The sequence below is a fragment of the Hippichthys cyanospilos genome, chromosome 19, assembly GCF_059441005.1.
Source record: "Hippichthys cyanospilos isolate Australia breed blue-spotted pipefish chromosome 19, RoL_Hcya_1.0, whole genome shotgun sequence".
NCBI lineage: Eukaryota > Metazoa > Chordata > Actinopteri > Syngnathiformes > Syngnathidae > Hippichthys > Hippichthys cyanospilos.
Window position 1 is genome coordinate 8,119,166 of NC_142387.1, and position 22,076 is coordinate 8,141,241.

The following is a 22,076-nucleotide window of genomic DNA, read 5'->3' on the forward strand; positions in this document are numbered from 1 at the left end:
TTTAAATAATAGATTAAAAAGAAGAATTGTTTAAAGAAGAGTTGCACATGCGAAACTCATTGGAATCATCCTACTCGGTGGAATTCCAGACAAAGCTGCATATGTTGGAGCCACAGACTAGTTTAGTCTCGGTCCAAATATTTAACAGCCGCACGACGACCATCACAGCATGTCAACAATGGCTTCACCATTGTCGCTGCAAGCCGTGGAGACAGTAGAGGACATTGCCAACATCCTTTAAAGTGTTTATAGTTGTTGGAGTGGGGAAAGATAAATGAGTAGACCCGTTTTTCTTTGGGAAACACTCAGGGAAGATGAGAATTTATGAATAGAGTTTTGGCCCAAACACCGCAAGCTGGGGTTCTTCGGGCCTCCTCAATGGAGTTGGTCCGCCGGCGTGAGCTAGAGGAAACAGATGTGGTCTGATAAGAGAAGAGGATGTCATATTGTGTGTGTGGGGGGGGTCTTTCTTAGTGTGTGTTTTCCTATTGTAAATATGATGCGTGTTCTTCCACTTCCAGCTGCTTCCACCCCCCGTTCCATTTGACCCGAGGGACAATCGGCTGGGAACAACACCAGTAGCCTGTTGCTGACACGGATGTCAACATCTCTGCAATCTTTACAGCAGAGTAATATGGAGGTACAGTGAGTCACAGCATCTATTCTCAAACCCGAAATCTTGCTCAACTTTCAGTCAAGTGTTAGCTGTGACGTTTGTGTGCCAAGGTGTGTGCATGGTGCGATTACATCTAATGATTATAAAAGACTACTATGCAGCACACTGGGTTACACGCATAGACGTTTTTGAGCTATCACATTAAAAACCAATTTATTGCGTTAAAGATAACAAAGTCTCACTTATTGCAGAAGAGAATAAAGACTCGACCGGGATTACATGCAATGGCCTACTAATGTTGTATGAGCTAATGTGATCCAGTGCAAGAGCTGTATTAAAATATAACAAAAGTGAAAAGCACATTTAGTGATTGTAGAGATGCAAAGATTAACCATCAACTAATTGAGAATCAAATTCAACGATGATTTTGATCATCAAGCAATCATTTGGAGTTTTGAATTGTCCAAATCTTCAGAATAACTTTACTGTATATATCAAAATAGACAGATTAATGTCATGTTAAATGAAAATATTGCACACATTCTGCTTTTTCTTTGAAAAATGTAACTATTTTAGCCTGTTTTCTAAAATGTTACAGAACAAATTTATATCTGAATAATTTAAAAAAATGTTCATTTTATGCATCATTTTGAAAAAATTCCCTTTTTTAAAGAAAGATATGGAAATAAAGCACATAATTAAAAATCTACTTCATTAATTAATCGGCAAATAAATTAAAAGGGTTGTCATTTGCAGCTACAAATCATAGTAAATTACCAACGCAAGGGTATTGGGGATGCAACTAATGATTTTTTTAGTAATCAATTATTCTGTGGATTATTCTGTTGATAAATCAATTAATCTCTTGTCAAAAAGCTTTCAATTTTCAGCGCTTTATTGAAACACAAGGCCATATTCAAAATAGACAGTGCAAGACAGTGCAAAGAACTAAGAGCAAACTATACATACTAAGTTCCAGAGACTATTTAGCTTTGTAACGTCAAGGGTAAAATGTTTCCCTTTTTTCTTCAAGTATTTTGCAAAAAATAAGTGTTTGCAAATGTTTTAGCATTTGCAAACACTTATTTCGATTACTTCCAAATGTAATCATTACAGACCCTATGTGTAGTTATGTAGAGCTACTTAATTATTCACATGCACGGGTTGATCCAAATTAGGATCGGTCAGAATTGAACGAGGTCTGTACTCTACTTAAAGCTACGTTTTTTTTAAGAGCAGAATTCTTTCCAACAGCTCTCCTGCGGGAACCGACATCTTACTAATGTTGTGTCTGGTGAGTGTTTAGTGGGTGCTTTTATCAGTTTATATTGATTCATTATTCAGCACATACACACACTCACACACACGGTGGATAGAACGCAGTAGATCATTTTCATGCTAGATGCATGATCTCAACCTTTATCAGGCATATAAAAAGGTGACCTTTCTATGAAATAAGAAAGGACCCTCCCCCGCGTTAATTCCAAACAACATGACATGAGCCTTAGCATGGAATATCAATACTGCCATCTGTTTTTTTTAGTTTAACAGTGCAACTTCCTCTCTGCAGAAGAAGAACTTTTCCCTTGGTGATACGGACTTGGTAAAAGATATTCCTCTGTAAAATTCATGAATTCTTAACTTTGGAGGGTATATTTCACTACTGATCTATTGGGCCGTGATAAGAATTCAAAGGTGAATGGAGCTGGAGGACATCTTCAAAGATGGTCGAGGACATCACAGGAAAGCCAATGAGGTGTGTTGCCTCGGAATTCATGTGACTTCCTGCAACAGGATAGGCGGTGTGGGACATTTGGATGCCATTGCAGTCAGCTGCCATTAACTTGATTTAATCAAGGTTCTTAAACTTTGACAAAAAAGTGTCTGTGTAAGCAAGTTAATATGGTAAATTACTTGCAGGACCATGAAGAAGAACATCAATTGCCCTATTCATTTTAAAGGACACTATTAATCAAAGAAAGGACAGGCGCGTTATATTAAATGCTGGTTAAAGTCGTTGTTGGAAGTAATAGTATTGTTGTTTTAAAATCCCCCTCTCCCTCTATGCCTGCTGAATGGCTAAGGTAGACCATGGTATTTTCGAAAATGCTGTAAAAATTGGTTATGACGAAGACAAAGGCATACATTTTATATATATATATATATATATATATATATATATATATATATATATACAGTGGGCCCCCGGGTTACGAACTTAATCCGTTCAGCGGCTACGCTCGTATCTCGAATTGCTCATATAGCGGGCAATCCAAACCCATGTTAATTCGTGAATGCGTGCAACGCGCGCAGAAGCCTTAGGTAAAATCATCACGCTGTATACATATATTAATATTGAGTGACATAATCTACTGTACAGTTGCATTAAATAACAAATTCAAAGGAAAAATGACTTTTACCTTTGGAAAGACGTGACTTGTGCTGAGATAAGCAGAGATGAGCAGAGATGAATGCTCGAAGTCAATACGGTAAATCAGATATGCTATTGGTCTTACAGTGTCACAGTAACTTTTTCAGTCAGGGTTTTCTCTACTTCCTTCCATCCCAACCAGCTGTGCCATCAAGCTAGATAAAGGCGTTCGGCCAATAGCATATCGGCACTTCTGTGATTGACGTGTGACGCCGGCCAATAGCATCTCCGTGAGTGTGACCGGGTGACCTTAATCGACCAATAGCATATTGGCATCTCCTTGACTGACTGATAATTATTCGCACTTTTTTTTTAAACGGTTGGAATGTATTGACATCTTATTGATTAAAACACATTTAAACCTGTGACGATTTTTTGTCCTGCAATCGGCACACTTAATTTCATGTCAGCTGTTTTTCCCGACGTGAATTGAGCTGGGTGGAGGCGGAGGGGAGGTTGTGTGTGTTGTATTAACTAGGCACCGCACTTATAGCTTGTTCGAGCGTCAGTTCACTGTTGGTTTCAACTCACAGAATTGCAACAACGGCGCTGTCCCAAAGCATGTCGGGAGGTCGCCGACTAACATGACATGCAGTTTTGTCAAGCAACCATTATATAGCACTGTAATACCACCCGTAACAGGGTGCAGAGATTAACGTCTTGAGTTAATACGGCAATGCAGGTAGGCTATTGGTCTTACAGTGTTACAGTAACTCTTTCAGTCATGGTGCAAATCACGGAGATACTAAAACATCATCCTCTTATTTCTTCCTTTACCGCTGCTAGTAATTTTAGAAGCTATGTCTAACAGATAAAGTTTGCAAAGTCTTCAAAACATTCCGTTTTTCACTCATTTTCTCTACTTCCTTCCATCCTGTCCCATCAAGCTAGATAAAGGCGTTCGGCCAATAGCATATCGGCATTTCTGTGATTGACGTGTGACGCCGGCCAATAGCATCTCCGTGAGTGAGACCGGGTGACCTTAATCGACCAATAGCATATTGGCGTCTCTTGACTGACTGATAATTATTCGCACTTTTTTTTTAAACGGTTGGAATGTATTGACAATTAATTAAAAAAAACACACATTTAAACCAATGACAATTCTTTGTCCTGCAATCGGCACATTTAATTTCATGTCAGCTGTTTTTCCCTTTAGCTGTACAAACACTACACTTAAATGGTAATATATTTAGACACCGTGAGTGAAACAGTCAGTGTGAGGTTGTAAGACCAATAGCGTTCACGTTACCGCCACAAGTATCTGTTAATGATTGTAGATGACGCAACTGCTGAATATGTTGACGCAGTTAGGCGAGAACATTTCTACATACTCATTGGCTGGTTAGTCGGAATGCTCGTAAGGCGAGTGGTTTGCTCGTAAGCGGAGGACAAAAATCTCCCTGATCCACGCTCGTAAGGCGAATTGTTCGCAAATCAGGGTGCTCGTAAGCCGGGGGCTGACTGTATATTTAAATGTTATAAATTAACCAATAATGGATCACCAATCCGATCACATGATGGGGTAATCTTAGCCTGAAACCTTGACGGTGATGCACATCTAGAAACCCTCACCACTCAAAAAGGTCCAAACGTGAAGTGAAAGTTCAGTCAGCTAAATAAAAAACAACTTGAGAAGAAAATAATGGACACACTGTACCAATAAATGACGTGATTGATCACTTGGCAAATCATGACATAAAAGGCAGGTAAAATCTTGCATAAAACAGAAAATATTGGCTGATATGTAGAGATGTACTTATTCATTTAATTTATTTATATGTTTGTACATATTTGTATTTATTCAGTTAGAATACAGCAAACAACGCCAAAGAATTCTTTTAAAACTAATAACGCTAAAAGATTACTAGAGGTGTCCTGGCTGGTCCACCAATTTTATAGACCACTTACTTTGCCAGTTCACAATGACACAGACAGACATTAGAAGTCAGTGTACCATAAAATGATTTTGCAGCTGTTATTTTAGGATAAAATGACTATATTACCACTCTAAACTGGGTTCGTGATTCCCATTCACCAGGCTTGATTATGCAAAATGAGCGTCCTGAGCGTGTTAGCCCAGGCAAATAACCCCTAAAGACAAGGACACAATCAGAGCAAGTTGGCTCGAGTGGGCTTGAGGGTCGTAAGCTTCTGGAGGTGATAAAGGCTTTTGAACCTAAAAGCTGCTTGAGGACCCCCCTTTGTACCCTTCCAAGCCTCCTTTGAGCCAGGCCGTGGAGAGTTCCGCTTTGATTTTGGGTGCAGAAAAACGCCAAAAAAGTTGCCTTCATCTCAGTAGGACGGAGATGAGCAAACAGACAGAAATATCTGGTATGAGATTGAAGCACTTAACTAGTGGACACTCACAAGCATGTCACAATATTTGGCATGAAAATCTGCAACCAGTCTCTATGGCTATTTAAATACAAGAAATCTTCTTTTTAGGGGTAGTGGCAAAGCTATTTGGGATTTTTGCCTTGTGACAGGGAATGTCTGACAAATGTTTGATTTAACATCACAATTTTTCACCCTCATTTGTGACCACATACCTGTAGATAACTTAATTTTGGAAGGGAAATCTATCACTTCTTTTGTCTTACTTGAGGTCTGATAATTTACACGTGTTGCGAATATTATCCATTATCTTTGTTTTACAACTCATAAAGACGTCATAGTTGTTTGTCATTCAAGTCTAGCTTTTAACACTCTATTGTCGCTGAAGCCTTGACATGCACTCATCACTATGGCAGGGAAACTCTGTTTGGAAATGTTTTTTTTCCATGTGGAAAGACTCCCTGAGAGATGTAGAGAGTAAGGTTATGGAACAAAAGATGTCCCTGCTCAAGTTTTAGGAGCAGTTCATGCAGCGTCTGCCTGGAAAGAACAATGTCAATGTTGGCAGTCATGATGGATGAAGCCCTAGCTCATTACTCCCGAGTCTTTGGAAAAAGATGGGCAGACTTTATCCCTAACCCTTGTCCCAGATTTCTTGACTTTGTTGAGGTGCATCTAATAAAATGCATACCGTAAAACTAAACTCTAGAGTGCTCTGGTATGGGCCACAAGTGGACCTATTTTACGCTAATAATGACAGTGATATGGCATGCATCCACAAAAATGAGAGAAGACAGCTTGTCAACATTTTTGGAGCACATAAATAAGTACAAACAACATAAAGTCACACAGAGGCAAAAGTACGAACATATTTTTCAGACTTTAAGGTGCACTCAAAATCCTTTATTTTTCTCTAAAATTGACAGGGTGCCTTATAATTCAGGTGCAACTCATGTATGCAGTTCATATTGACATTGAATAATGTTTGACTTATTTATTGTGCTGGTTTATTTGCCTTAATCTGCTGTAATGCACTTTATAACCATGGCTGACTAATAATCTCTTTTGCATTATAACACGATGCACCTTATAACCTGCTGTGTCTTATTTCCAACGGGTCAGTGAGTTTAAAAATAACATGTTTTTGTTTCGTGGGTTACTCACATGAGTACCAAGGCAAAGTATTTGGTACCCACCCGTTCTTTAATTAAAAACAGTCTTCCTTATAACCTTATAACCTGGTGAGCCCTTTAATTCGGTGCACATTATAATCCTATGAACTTTTTAACCAGGCACGTCTTATAATTATGTACACCTTTTAACCCGTTGTGCCATATAACCCAGTGCACTTTATAACTTGTTGCAGTGTATAACCCAGAATAGCCTATAGAAGGAAATTTCCCAAAGGAGACATGTCCTTGGAGGCTATATGGAAAAATACGGTGATTGTGCCAAAATATGACGGCATGTCTTTAGCATAATGAAAGCAGAGCTGAATACTGATCCTAATCTTTCAGTGTACAGACTTGCTGAATAAAAAAAACGATTAGATTATAGTTAAATAAAAAAAAGCAATATAAATCTGTTGAGTTTTAGAAAAAAATAAGAATTGATGAGAATATGACACTCATCAACTATCTGTCATAAGACACATTGTTACTTGAAGCTGTCTGCAATAATGTATCATATAGAGTCAGAAATATATGACATTCGGTTATACAAAAGGCACACCTGTATTTTGGGGGGGTCTTTTGGTCTTTTACAGATTTACAAATCCCATTTCAACAGAAAATGAACGTCTTTCACAGCTTATATATCCTCCTGAGACCCATCCTATTAATTTGTGTCCAGCCTAATAATAAGATCCGCTTAAGGATTTCATTTGTCCAAGAAAAGTACATGAATGCACTTGTGCTCATATGCCTAATATAGCCATATCTATATGGTTTCTTCCTCGAAATATAAACACAAAATGCAACAGGAAGCTGTGTTTTTATAGAGAAGTGGTAAAGGTGAGGGGTCACAAAGCCATAGGTGCCCGCGGTACAGCTATCAGTCATCAGACAGGGAGAAGAGCTCCACAGCTGAGTACACCCAAAGCATCATGCACTCACTGTCCGATCGCTGCACGTTTGTGCAGGCATGGAAACACAAATGCATCCTCTACATATAACAGAGCATCTATAATTGCATCTGGACTTGAGAGCAGAAAAAAAAATAACTGGAGGGCTGATCTTGATATATATGGCAGCAACCTCAGAAGACATTTAAGCAAATTGAGTGAACATCTGGTTGAGCATGATTGTCTTTTAAAGAAAGGCCTGTTTTTGGATGGACAATATTTCCTCTTTATTTTAGCTGTAACATTTGTACCAGAGTTACCTAAGTTTTATCTGACTTTCAAAAAAATATTTTGACTAATGCCCAATTGTACAAATTGCAAGATATTTTACTATCGTATGTCTCATTGTTGAAAAATAACAAACCAGAGGAGGAACTACTAATGCAGCTTTAGGTGGCCAATTCAAACGTAACATAAATTATTCAATATTTGAACATGACAAAGATAGTGAAACCAAATTGTTTTTGAATATTTCCCAAGGAACAAAATGTTGGCAACCATCCCAAAAAGCTGGTTGAATATGCTCTTTGAAGGTAATGAGGCGTGCTCATGGCACATAAGCGGGGAGCACCGCAGTGCCAAAGCAGCATGTTCACAATTGGGGTTCCTTTTCTCAATCTCTCGCTCTTTTGCTTACACATCATTTTTTTTAAGGCAGGTAGGGTACAATTTTAATGAAGTGTGTGATCGTACCTTGCCCCCTCATGAGGCATGAACGTATTCTGGAGAGGTAAAGGTAGCAAAAAATTGACATCAACTTTTACATGATGGGTATAACATTCAAACGGGGGAATTGGGTAATAGAACAAAATGTCACATCACTTTGAGCTCCATTAAAAAGTCTGTTCAAAGAAAAAGAGTGTTATATCAAGCACAGCGTCGTTCCTCCGCGTGTTTATGGTTCACGGTATCTTCTCTCCGGTCGTTAATAATACATGCAGTAATATTGGGGGAAATGATATTTTTATGGTGTCCCAAAGCACTTCAGAATCTGATGAAGAATGTGTAAATGGTGGGATTATTGGCCAACGTTTGGCGGTAAACGTAATGTGGGATCATGAAGAATTTACAGGAATAGCCACAAAAAACAAAGAGTTTCGGATGTCAGCAATAATTAATTTTACTGAGTGTAATTGGATATTTCTTTTCCAATGTGGAGTTTACTGTGTTGTATTTATTATATGAAAAAAACATCAATGCAATGACCACCAAGATTCAGTCATCCCGCCGAAAATTCAACAACATAATATTACCGTGTTTTATGGACTGTAAGGTACGGGTGTAAAAGTACATGATGTCAGAAGACAGGCATTAGTGAATTGCTTCTGTCTTTGTTGCGGTAAGAATTTGATGACGTTATAAGTGTTAAATGACTGGTCATGACACTACGTTTAACTTGATTGAAACAAAATATCCTCTCCCCCGTGCACCACTCTGAATATAATCAGGGGGACGGACGGAGTATGATCCAGCGCCCAAGTATTATGTTGCGCACGATGAATATGTCATATTAAATGAACACATTTGATTGTGTGGTTCAAAATAAACCGGGACAAATAATGGCTGGCTTTCCAGACTCAACTTCTTTCTCTCAAGAAAGTGGGTGTGGCTTTCCAAGCAACAGAGATCCCAAAGTAACATGGGAGAGACTGTTTTTCTCATTCAAATGAGACATAATGAGACATATTCTCATTCTAATGAGAGCGTGTCTCACTCGATTGAGGAATACTGTCATTAGATAGGGTAGAATTTTGTTTGAATGTAAATGTTCCTCATTAGAACAAGACACACCTGTGAGAGGTAGTTTACTTACAGACTGACTTACTTTCACTTCTAACGGCAAACCGCAAAAAAAAAATATAGGGTTTCTCACATACACATGCCACGGACTCTGTTCTCATTCTAATGAGAAAAATTTCTCATTAAAACGAGAAAGCTTCTTCGTCCTGAACATATCAAGCTTCCACTCTTTTAAAATTCTTCAATTTTCCAACAAAAACAACAGTGCACCATATAGCCCACCCAAAAAAAGATCTTTTAATGATTCACCATCTAAGGATTCATATATGTACTGGAGCACCTGGCAACCACAACTACTGAAAATAAAGTTGTTGCAGCTCTGATATTTAACGAAAGAAGACTCAACATGATTAACGAGGCTGTAAAAATCAGGGCTTTATACTTTGTTTTACATTTGCGACTAAAATAGATGTGTGCGTGTGAATTGTAATTTACTTTAGTAGCACAGCGCCAAATAACTAAAAGAGAGTTTTATAATGTGCTGTGGATAGGTATGAACCTGTTTAAGGTCTCCCAATAAACTGTGATTGCAATTCAAAGCCCTAATATTCCTGTCTGAAATAGCAGTTATTGTTAATAGTGTATTTAGTGCCGCTGAAAAAGCAGTTAATATCTTTATTTTTTTTAATCAACATTAATGATAGCACCCCAAAGGATACGATTTTCTTCATCTCTTATCAAGCAAAAACTAATTTAATTACCTAGTATATTTGAAAATGTTCATCATCTCTTAATTTAGGAAATAATTTAACCTTCCGCTCTACAGTCAGATGTGTGGGGGGAAAAAAAAGTGCTCGCCAACATTATCTGATTCATTGATTTTTGGAACTCCATTTGTAGTGACCTTTTTTACAACTATTTGGAAAAAAAAGATATCAAGAAAAGATTATCTTTTTTAGGAATACAAAAAGATGTGTGCATGAAAAAATCATCCACATGAATTTCTCTCCTTTGGAATCATAGTAAAAATATGTTCTACAAAACAGCATTACCTTTATTGTAAATAATGTTTTCAGTTGATTGTTAGGTGATGCTTGGTAGCATATGACTTGTGTCGAACCATTCTGTTTTTTTTTTGTTTTTTTTCCGGGAGATTAATTAAATTGATTAGCCCACTGAATACAATTTATTTTATTACCTTATTGTATATTTTTCTGAAATATTTATGTGTTCTAGTTAGCTTTATTAAAGGACTTTTGCATGTATATTACTTTTAAAATGGACTTGTTTTTGTTTTGTTTTTCCCTAGACTGATAACGAAACCAGAGCCGCCCAAATCTTTTCTCTGCCCGTTCCCGTAAAAAAAAGTGTAGCTAACCTCAAATGATGTCAATGGCACTCCTCAATAGGGTTCGATGTCTTTTCACATCAACGGCACTTAAAATGTTAATAGTCTAATTTATTTAAAAGGTTTTAATAATGTCTTAATGTCGGAACGAAAACACGTGAAATGTGACCTCCTATCTGAGCTGTGTGAACTTGACTAAACAAGAATAACCAGTACACCCCGAAAAAAATTTCCATGACTTAACATATTTTTATGCTTTTTCAGAGTCCAGATATTCAAACTTGAGTACTTGTTGTGAGGTTTTTCTTTTTTTCCTTTTTTTTTTTTAACGTTGTTGTCTTAAAGGTCTGAAAATGGCTGGTAGTAAATTAAGTACTAAAATAAAGTAATACTTTGGGTAATTAAGTACTCAAGTAATCAATTTTTTACTACCTCAAGTACTAATCCTGAAGTATTAAAGTGGTCAAATACTTACTAATGTAAATGCTTAGTTTGGCACTTTAATGTAGTAATTTCCTTTGCCACTTTATTCTCTGAAATAATTGATTGCCTTGAGTGCAGTTGCCTAAAGTAAAGTTCAGCTGCCGAACAATCACTTACTTCAGTACTTATTTAAGACTTAAGTAATCAATTATCCAAAGTAATTGATTACGTTAGTACTTATTTCATTTGGTGCTTTAGTCCAACAATTGGAAAAATGCAAAGAAATCTAAACAAGTAGCTGAGTTTGAATGTCTTGGGGGGGAAAAGTAAAAATATGTCTTTTGGATTCATCGATACAAAATATTTTATGCTGCGTGTTGGAAAATCCAAAAATATACTCTCAGTGCAATTCAACATTGTAACAACGCCCTTCAAAGCACATAACATGGAGGAAACCAAATCCAGCTAATCTGTAATGCATTAGAAAGCACACTAACAGTATGTTACAGCCCATTAGTGGTTAACAATGATAGCTGATTTTCAGATGGCACTGATAGCCATTACAGTAATTCGTTGCAGCCTGGTGTCAACTCCCCGTTGACGGCGACTGCTTCCGGGCTTTGACATCGGATCAATAATGCAAACCCTCCTGAAAGTTCTGCCTTGTGGTTCCTTTTAAAAGAGTTTCCGCTGGAAGTAATGATGCAGGTTAATTGCCTTGTCATAGTTTGGGAGTTTATTGGTAAAGCAAGGCGAGCTGTTTAAAAAAGGAAGCCTCCAGGGATGTGCCTTTCCCCCTGCCGCGTATTGCCTCTGTAGTTTTATTGATGGGCTTTTCATGTCTTCGCTGACCACCAAAGCGCCGGACGTTTCGCAGGGTCAATATGGTTAAGGGGAAACAGTTTAAGGAAACAATGAGTAATTCCGTTGGAGAAATTCTCAGCCGGTTCGTTTACACTGGATGCGCTCGTGGATGGGGTCCAGAGTCGCTCCATTACCGGGGGTTTTAAACTCAGCTTTTATGTCCAATGCGGGTGATGGACGAACAAATTGTCCTTGAGCAAGATCCTTAACTTCCTCGTTTGTAACTGGACGCCGATCGCGCATCCGCTTTCAGCTGGTCAACATATGGTCCATTATGTATTTTGTCCATACCGGTGTCCTGTCAGGTTTCCTCCCCATACATCTGAGCAGGGGGTCGGGGCCGCCTCTATTGATGGCCACCGCTTATTAATCAGACTCTGGGCGGACACTAAAGGCCTGACATTTGTTAGAAACTCTACAACAGCATGCCATTAGGGCATCACTGTCGCACATTAGCCTGAATAAGTCATGAGGGGGCCGATAAAGCTGCAACTTCCTCTCGCATTAGGGATGAACGTCTTTCAGGCACATTTTGTTAATATGCATGCAAGGGACAACAAGGGAGCCGAGCGAGATAGGCAAACAAAGGAAGAAAGGGAGGCATTAAGGACATGGGACAAACTAAAGTCTCCTTAGAGAGAAGGACATTCAAGATCAATTGCGAGGAGAAGATGCAGACTAAGTGCTTCTCTTATAACGAGACAGGCGTAATTAGGACTGATTGCCCCAATAGCTTCGGACCTTGAATTTGTTTGAAACAAGCATTTTTTTTTCTTCCTAAAAATAATGCAAAAAAAATAAAATCATAGCACTGTCCCGTAGACTTGAAGTCGTAGCACATACTGGAACATCCTGGGCCTTTTTTTTCCTCTGTTCATCAAGCAAACAACAAACCATAATAAATCAAGCTATTGTAGCTGCTGTTGCAGTATATTACCACATCAGTGCCTCATTTAACCCACATCTATTGGAGTGTAAACTGCTCTAAATGATTTGCTGAGGGTAATGAGACAAAGCACTGTAATTAAACTGTTTGAACCCATTGCAAGTGACCAACCAATCAATTCTTTGCTATTGAATAAAACTCTATAAAAATGCTATTACACCAGTTCTGGACCTCAGAAAGTGTTCCAATACATTTGAATGGACATGCACAATTTTACAATATGCGCTATGCTAGCTGCTAGCGTAGCCCATATTGTAAAATTGCTCACGGCTAGCATGAGATCTAAATCTGCATTGAGGCAGGATAGACATTGTTTTTTTTTTTTTTTTTTTTTAATAGGTGTATGTAAACAGGTGCAGTATGACAGCTTAGAAAATGCTCAATCACTAGTGCCGTTGTGTGTGTGAACACAGACAACGATTTCTCTCTTTGCCTTTAAATGAAACGAGAATGATGATAGTCTTTGACAACTAAAAAAACTAAACAAACAAAAAAAAAGGTTTCTGGAGTCCACGCAGGAAATTGAAGGTTGCACAACCTGATTGCTTGTCATGTAGGCCCAGTTCAGGGTTTCTCCGGTGTTAATATGATCATTTTGTGTTGCAAATTTCTGTTGTATAATCCATAACAAGATATTGTAGGTACATGTTGATGATGGTGACAGAAAAAAAATTTCTAAGTGGATGTGGTAGTGACAATAACTACTTGATGACTTTTGTGACTTTTTTTTCTTATAACAGGTGGAAAAAAGATATTTCTAACTAGATTTTAAATGCAAAGTAAAACGGGGCCTAATTAAGGTCTGGATAGTCTTTAAATTATCAAGACTAGAGTCATTTTAGTTGTTCTATTTTGGATACCAAGTGGCGGAAATTAGCAAAGAACAAGCAATCCCCAGGCTGAGTTGTCTTTGTTTTTTGGTATCTTGCGTTAGAGTGTGTGATGGAATCAAATATAAAGTATCCAACAGGAGCTTTTACCCCACATTGCAAAGACACACACACACACACACAAAACTGCTGTTCTGTATCTTTCTGAGGTCATTGGGCCCAAAAAAAGTCAAAGTTATAGTTTGCACGCCAAGCCAGTCGTTGGCAATGTAGTATATAATTAAACACCACAAAATGGCCCCACAATCAGAAAAAGACTGACTGAAGAGATGATTAAGCAGAGTGGTCACTTCAAGTGACCTTAAATGTCCACATCACAATTTTTGGAAACTTTTCTGGAACTCCTTCTTTCCTGTTTGGCATGTTAGTACCCAAAAATAACTCATAGTAAAATACTACTTATTGAAAGAAGATTTATTACAATATCACTTTCCCCATCTGTACTAACATTGACAACCTGGAATAAAACAGCAATTTAGAGTGAAAGCAATATTTTTGCTGGTAATATTTTAGAACTGTTAAACCCGCAATGTATAGTACAGTATATTACATTGTGAGGCATTGACAAGTGCCGTGTTCTTCCATTCAATTGAAGATGATATTTTCTCACAAGAAAGAGATGGACACACCTCAAATGAATGCTGATCCATGATTTCCCCTCGGTTGTCACGCGGCATGTGCTCGTCAATCAATCACGCCCCTTGTTCTCATCAGTCCCACTTACGTATATCAGCCTACAAATAAATGACACCCCGCAGGAGGGGAGATCAATAAGGAATAAGGTGAACGTCTTTGTGCTTCCTACCCACAGGCCAACTGGCTCGGGCTGAAGCGAAACCGAATCTTTGTCTTCTACCTGCAGCGGTTTGACTCACAAATGTCACTCATTAATCCCATCCCGAGACTGACATTGATTGGCTGAGGATGAGGAATGGATATCGAGCATGGTGAATATACATAGGCCAATGTATAGCTGTCTAAAATAAATACATTCGGAATGCTAAATGGATGACAATTCATTGCCCTACAAAAAAAAAATATATATATATTTTATTATATATTTGTTATATATTTGTTATATTTGTTCACCTTGTCACTGTCACACAATTTTTTTTATACAAAGTGTAATAGAATAGCATGAAACAGACCTACATTTTGGTGTTTCTTAAAATACAGTTATTTTACTGTAGAACTCACAAGTCCATTATTTAGGGGTCTATGCAAATCATGTCATTATTTTACACACACACACACACACAGTAACCTTTAAAATTATCTTGTTTTCACACAGTGGATGCTTAATTAGCTGAAAGGTGGCCAATAATTTGACATTTACACCTTTACATTTACTTTAAAAACATTTTGGACAAAATGTAGCTTTCAGAGTCATTTTAATTCAACATTTTTTTTTTCTGTTTAAGTTTTTTCACATGCCATGCCGAATACACACACATGCATATATATATATATATATATATATATATATATATATATATATATATATATATATATATATATATATGTATATATATATATATATATATATATATATATATATATATATAGTGTTCACATCATCACTGTTAATCATAAGACATTAACATTACTATTAACCAACGTTTTTCATTTATTGAAAAAATATCAGGTAATTTTTCTACTTTACAAAATCAGCTCATGGGCCGTATTAAACCCATTTTTCACCCATATGTTTGACACCATTGCCTTAAGTTGATTTTTTTTTCCGTCAAAATCTTTAAATTGACATCTCTGCCAAAAATCTCTATTTTAGGCAATAACTCAAAACTAATCCCGTGACAAAAGCCTGGTTTTGTGAAAACATATCACATACAGAACATATAGTTGATTTTTAAAATATTTGTTTTTATTTGATAGTCATATTATTATAAAACAATCAGGGTTTACTCGCCACTTAGTACTTGAGTTGTTTTTCACCAAATATTTTGGTAATTTTGGGAGGCCATATTTGGATTTCAATATGAACAAAGCAATACCTACACTTCAATTCAATTATTATTTACCTCTGACTTAGGAGAACATCTAATAAGATCCAATACAATATGAAAGCCTGAGCAGTACCATTTTGTCTCATCATTTGTGACGCAAATGATGAATGCATTTTTGTTGAATAGTTGTAATAATTAACAGTAGCTTAGTTCTGCATTGTTGCTAACAACTACAATGGAAATCATGAACATTATTTTGTTGGAAAAAAAAAAAGTTTTTTTTCTGGTTCTCATTAGACCGGAGCAGGAAAACAAAAACAGCCACTGCTGTGTTAACACACAACACAAATGCCAGACACAAAGCGAATGCGTATGAATTACAATCCGACACTTGAATGTACACAGTGTTCTGCTTTCCTTCTAGGGTGTTCCTTTGTGATTAAAATAGCAGTCAATTAACTCTGAGTCAGAGTCGGTCCTGTCCTGGTCCTGAGAAAGGCACAAGTCTGGTTAAAATGCGCTCGTGGTAAGCCATAAAAGGGCAAGGAGAAACTCTTTAGTCTTCTCCTCCTATTCATGATTTACGAATGAGTAGTCTTTGATGTAGGTCTCTACAAACAGCATTTTATTTTATTATTCACTGCTTCACTATGCGGCAGCTGGACTTTAGCTGCCCTCCACCCATTATAAACTAAATATGAGTAAGAGGGCCGTTGAGCACATTTTCTTGTTTAACTAACTTTAATTACTGTACTTTTGGACTTTCAATACACACAGTGGCACTATCTGGGAAATATTCACTTTTTATTCTTCCATTAATATGCACTTGTAATAGGCTGTAAGTGCCGTTACAAAAGTTAAAAAAAAATAATAATGTAACTTTACAATCATTAGACTGGATATGCTACTGCAACAAAACTGCTTTTAATGGTGCTTAAAAATGATCTGGTGCTAATTTATCGCTAAGGTGAACTATCCATGAATATTAATCATAGGTATGGACCTACCCTGTGAGTAGTCAGAAAATACATATGGGCATTCGCAACTTGGCCTACTGGGGACCTGTGACACAATGAAATGTAATGCCATATAATGAGATGTGTGCACAGACGTTGACTAATTACATTTAACTAAGATTGGTCATCACCCGAGCAAAAAACAAAAACAAAACAGGTTTTGCAATGAAGTTTGCTTCTAGACCTGCTAATCTGTGTATTACTGTAACCCTTCACTACTTCACACCTTGTGGAGATATGCGCTGTGAAGGTGTCCTGCAGGGTAGACATACGAGTTAACTATAAATGCATTTGCCACGGGCACTCCTCACACATTGAACTACTGCAGTACACATGTTTACTTAAATCTTAAATTATTAAACCTTATATGGTAACTGTACTGTTGTCCCTTCAGGTTCCCATGTCCTTTGGCTGTAGTTTAACGGAAAGCCACGGTTATATTAGCTGAGCCCGGAAGTCTAATTTAAGTGAAGCTTGTAGCCGACCAAACATGATAACAATTAGAGCTTACACTTGAAATTCCAATTTATTACAAAAGAAATCTTGTAAGAGATTTCCAACACTCCATTTGTATCTCCCCCTAGCGAGTGTGTAGAATTTGAAGAAGCAGAGCTCTCGGTCACGCCTACAAGCCATGTGATTGGAAGTTGGGGCGGGAGTAGATTACAACTCCTGGCCTCATTGGTCGATGGTAGGAGGGCAGGAAGGTAATATTTGTCTTAAATATGTAAAGTATAAATAGTTTTCACATTTAAATAATACAGTTATCCACATACACATGCAATAAAATTCCATCGGTGGTGGGAGCTGGGGAGGTGTGACGCTACTTCACAATTTTTGATTTGTCACGGGAAGGTCCTGGTCCCCATTCACCGCAAAAAATGAGGGATCACTTCATACCACTTTAGCGATGGGCCCAAGTATAAAGGTTCCAAGACAAGTCTAAAGTTTTTGACCCAGAAATCCAAGCCAAGTCGAGATCTTTGGGTTCCCAGTCAAGTCTCAGGTTCCTAACTCGTCCACTGAGAATGACATTTTTTTTTTGTTTCATATTAAGTAGAATTTCTTTAAATGTTATGATTTATACATCATTTCTCATGTCACAACTGAAATGTTGGCTACGTTCAGTGTGATGTTCACCAAAAAAATGTCAAGTCACACAGTTTCCAGAAGTAATTACTGGTCATACTTACAGTTTTAAATACTGTATTGCGGAGCTCTTATTGAACTAAGATTGATGATGTGTAGATTGGATGTGTGCGCATGAGCTTTCATACAGTAGAAACGTTGCATACATGTCACAGAGCATACATACATTTCTATTGACAAAAAGGCCCAGGTCCGATGAAAGAATCAGAATATTACTCTTCACACCGCATAAAAAATCTGATACAAGTCTCATATGAGTGAGAGTCTTTTTGCTTGAGTCAGAGTCAAATTTCAAGTCTTTAATGGATCAGTCTAAGTCACTTTGCAGGTCCCCCCAAAAAGTCTCTCACGAGTCCAAGTCACAGGTTCCCATCCCTGGAACACTTTTTATTGCACTCCCTTAGAAAAAAAAGATGCTTTTTAAATGATTCATTTTCCTCTTGGTGGGAAACTGTTGAGCAAAGCGGATATACTGTACACGTTTGCCAAAAGTGATTTTGCACGGTATCAAATGTGCACAGCTTTAAAGTAATCATCGTTTCAGCCATTGTGTAGCATTACATGACAATGCATCGTAAGCAACTACACTAAAACAGCAGTTTACGGTGTATGTTTTGTTTCCTGCTAGAAGAAATAGCTGCGGATACACACTTATGTATAGTAAATGGGCACGCTTCCTCTCTTTAAACTGGAGCTGACATTACATAACAGCTGAGTGTTTTTCCTTTGCTGACAACCACTTAGTCCATGATTTAACGTTTATTCACAAGCAGCGGTGGTCCGCACCGAGGCTTTAAACTACCAAAATATCAGAAATATTATCCAAATTTGACACTATTCATGAAGTAGTGCTTCATGTGTGTAACCGATTGTCTTCACCCTTCCTGATTTTACACGGGAGGATGTTTTGTCACTTTGGTTTTAAGTTTTTTTCCCCCCATGCAACAAAGGCAGCAAAGGTCAAGCCCCTTCTTTCTGACATCATATTTCCATGCACGCACAAGAGGTTACGTGTGGTGAAGCGGGCCCTGCAGGCTAGGAAGGGAGTTCCTCTGCTCGGGGTGGGATCACAGAGGATACCCGGCTTCTTTTCCCATGTTTATCCCCAGCCAATGAAAACACAGGAACTCGCCACATTCCCATCAGCTAGTCCCGGTGACACAGCGACCTCAGGGAAAGAATGAGTAAATACCAAAGGCAAGAATGCCAGAAGAGGTGAAGAGGAGGGAGAGTTATTGGAATGCCCAGAAATGTTTTAAACTTGGAAGAAGCACTTATTACCAGCCACCTGTGCTTCATTTAGGTTAAATCCTTCATTAGACTTAAGAGCTCATTTATTTTCATTTGCCAATCCCCACTCTGCGCTTTTCACTGGTGATCCAACTGTCAGAGACAATTTAACCTTTGCAGAGGGGTCCCTGCAGTACAAAAGCTGCAGGTGATGCCTGCTTCTATTGTATTACCCGCTTCCTACCCCAATTTCGCATTCTTTGATTATTTGGACTCTTCGTTTTCATTTTTTTTCAGGGTTCCGCAGTGTGTATACATATTTTAAAATACAAAAAATACTCATGCCAAAAATGTTAAATTTGATACGTATAAACAAAATTAGGCTTTTTTCTCCTGTTCTGAAGAATTGATGAGAATACACATTCCCAATAGACTTGTTGATTTTGTGATTTCTATAAAATCAAACTCCTCAAGGACTTTAATTTCCGAACAGCCACATGGTCCCGGTTGATAGTTGAAGTACAGTACTGTACTGTAATTATAGTGTAATTGAAGTTTCTAAAAATAAGGGATTCGTAAATGATTTGCACCACTGAAAGATGAAAGTGTGATTTCAACTCAGTAACAATGAAATTGGATGTAACCTCGTCAATTTCTGTGCTACATCCATGTATTATATATCATTTTGAAGGGAATTAATTAAACATATATATATATATATATATATATATATATATATATATATATATATATATATATATATATATATATATATATATATATATATATATATATGAAAATGTTCATCTGTATTATATTTGTATTATAGTTTTCATTGTCAACAAATGAAGACAGCCCACTACAAAATGATATTTCTGGATATGGGTTTTTCATCTCCTTTTCCATTAACATCAGTTCATTCTTAAGTGAGTTGGAGGATTTTATCTTTGGAATTTGTTTTTTGGAAGCCAGCTTTGCACTGTACCGAATGGCCAAACAAGATGTAATAGTGTTGCGAGACTGAAAAGCCCAAAATGACATCCAGATGCTCCCAATTACGCAGCCTCAGCGCTTAGTTTGCTGGAGTTGTCGTAATCCCTTCCAAATGCAAACAGACACTGATGACGATATTTGCAGGCAACTCATTCTAAATTGAATAGAATGATGTCATTTATCTAGTCTATGAAGAAATATCCACCGTGATGTACTATCCAAATTTCTGCATGTGTTGTGTTGTGTTCATGGCTTGCCGCGTTGTAACAATAGCAACATTCATGAATAAAAATGAGTAGTCTTCTCCCAAAGGGCATAAAAACAAATCAAACTTTACCCTACTCAAATTGGACTTATAATCATTGTTTGTGTGAAAATAATTCACTCCCCAATTTTTGTTCATTTTATTTATAACCTAATTTAATGATGTGCAGAAAAGGCATTAGATAGTGGTATATCAATAAACTATTATCCCATTACATTGTGTTATGTTCATAACAAAGCCGTTTTTTTTCTTCAATGTTATTGCTATGCCAAAAATAAACATACTAGTTAGTTTTATTCTAATTGTAGTGCACCGTCTTTTGTGCAAAATGCTACAACATTCTCATGGGAACCGGCAGATATGAAAGAGGATAACAACTTTGAATGAGTGGAAACTCTGCCTCAGCTCCACACAGCCTTCAAATATCGCTGGGTGACTCACATGAACCATACAAACAAACAAAAAAAAAACATTGCTATCAGATTTGTCCACTGAATGGTCACTGTAGAAAATGACTGCTAATACTTAATTTAAATCACTTCTTTTTCAGGGGTAGAAGCAAAGTATATGAGTACTTTTCTTCGTGGCATTTAAAAGCATTGTCAATTCTACAACGATTTGATTTCATCTTTATCACAAACTCATTGAGAATGGCTGGTAAATGTTCTCTTTTTCTTTCCTTCCAGTGAGGATATGATGACCTGAAATGGCATGAGAAGTTCCACGCTAATGAGATGCAATGAATTCAAGGAAGGCACCTCCCTGCCAGAGCGTGTAGACTTCCTCTGGAGCTGGAAACGGGTACGGCATGTTCTCCTTGAGACATAATGTGCTAAGCCATGAAAACACCATTAGGGGATATCCCTGTTTGCACTCCCACACATGATCACATCCAGAATGCATGGAAGCGCTCGCTTCTGTGTCCATGCTAACTTCGGTTTGATCCTTTCTTCAACTTTTTTTTAAAGATATTATGTGTCAACTCCGGGGCTGAACACTTAAAAGCTTCATCCTAATGGAGGCAACAATTAAGTTATCAAACGGACACAACCATTATGTAAAAGGAGGGTAATATGCCAACAATTTGGATGTTGCCTTCTTCCTGGAACTGTACATGCTATGTGAGGGGCACAATATTTCAAGGCTATTAACTTGAGTGCTTTTTTATTCAGTCTCATTATTTTTTAAACAGCATAGGAAGTCATGTAAATGTAATATTAATTTTTACATTGCTTTCATTTTGATTCCTATGGAGGCTGTTTAAAATTCAGTGATTTTCCTTTCTTTACCGGAGGACAGCGGTGAGTGCAAAGCCAACGTTCCCTGCTACTTTTATGGAAAACAATCTTTTTTTAATTTATTTTTTTATAATGTGCATAATGTGCATTCATTGTGCATTCCACTCAAATTGGAGACAATAATGCCCTGATGTTTACATCAGGGTATAACTGTCCTGCATGCATTCATTAAAATGTGCACACATCCCCGTATCCATCCTAACACTTTTTTTACAGTATAAATTCACCGGCAGTCAAAAACCTAAAAAAAAAAAAATCATAGCATCCTTACTTGAGATTCTCATTTTATTTCAAACATTTCTAACACCAATTTTCTTCCCGAGAGGTCCCTAATTTAGAACCTAAGAGAATTTTTCAAATGCCTTATCTGGGGAAAAAAATGGCTTGAGACCATAAATAGTTTATAGCATGAGTTAATGATAGCGATGATTCCTAATTGAGCTC

At 37.4% G+C, this 22,076-nt stretch overlaps 1 protein-coding gene across 11 annotated transcripts in view; it reads left to right on the forward strand.

Moving 5' to 3' along the window:
- The window catches only part of LOC148407784 (uncharacterized), a 227,954-nt gene that overhangs the window by 158,471 nt on the left and 47,407 nt on the right, over window positions 1-22,076 (forward strand). For all 11 annotated transcript variants that reach the window (XR_015863638.1, XR_015863636.1, XR_015863637.1 and 8 more), the window contains 2 exons: window positions 522-640; window positions 21,021-21,135. Coding sequence is in view for 5 of the 11 variants with exons in the window: in XM_088402152.1 (XP_088258278.1) it covers window positions 522-582 (61 nt within the window). In the remaining 6 variants the exon portion in view is untranslated. The remainder of the gene's footprint in view (window positions 1-521; window positions 641-21,020; window positions 21,136-22,076) is intronic.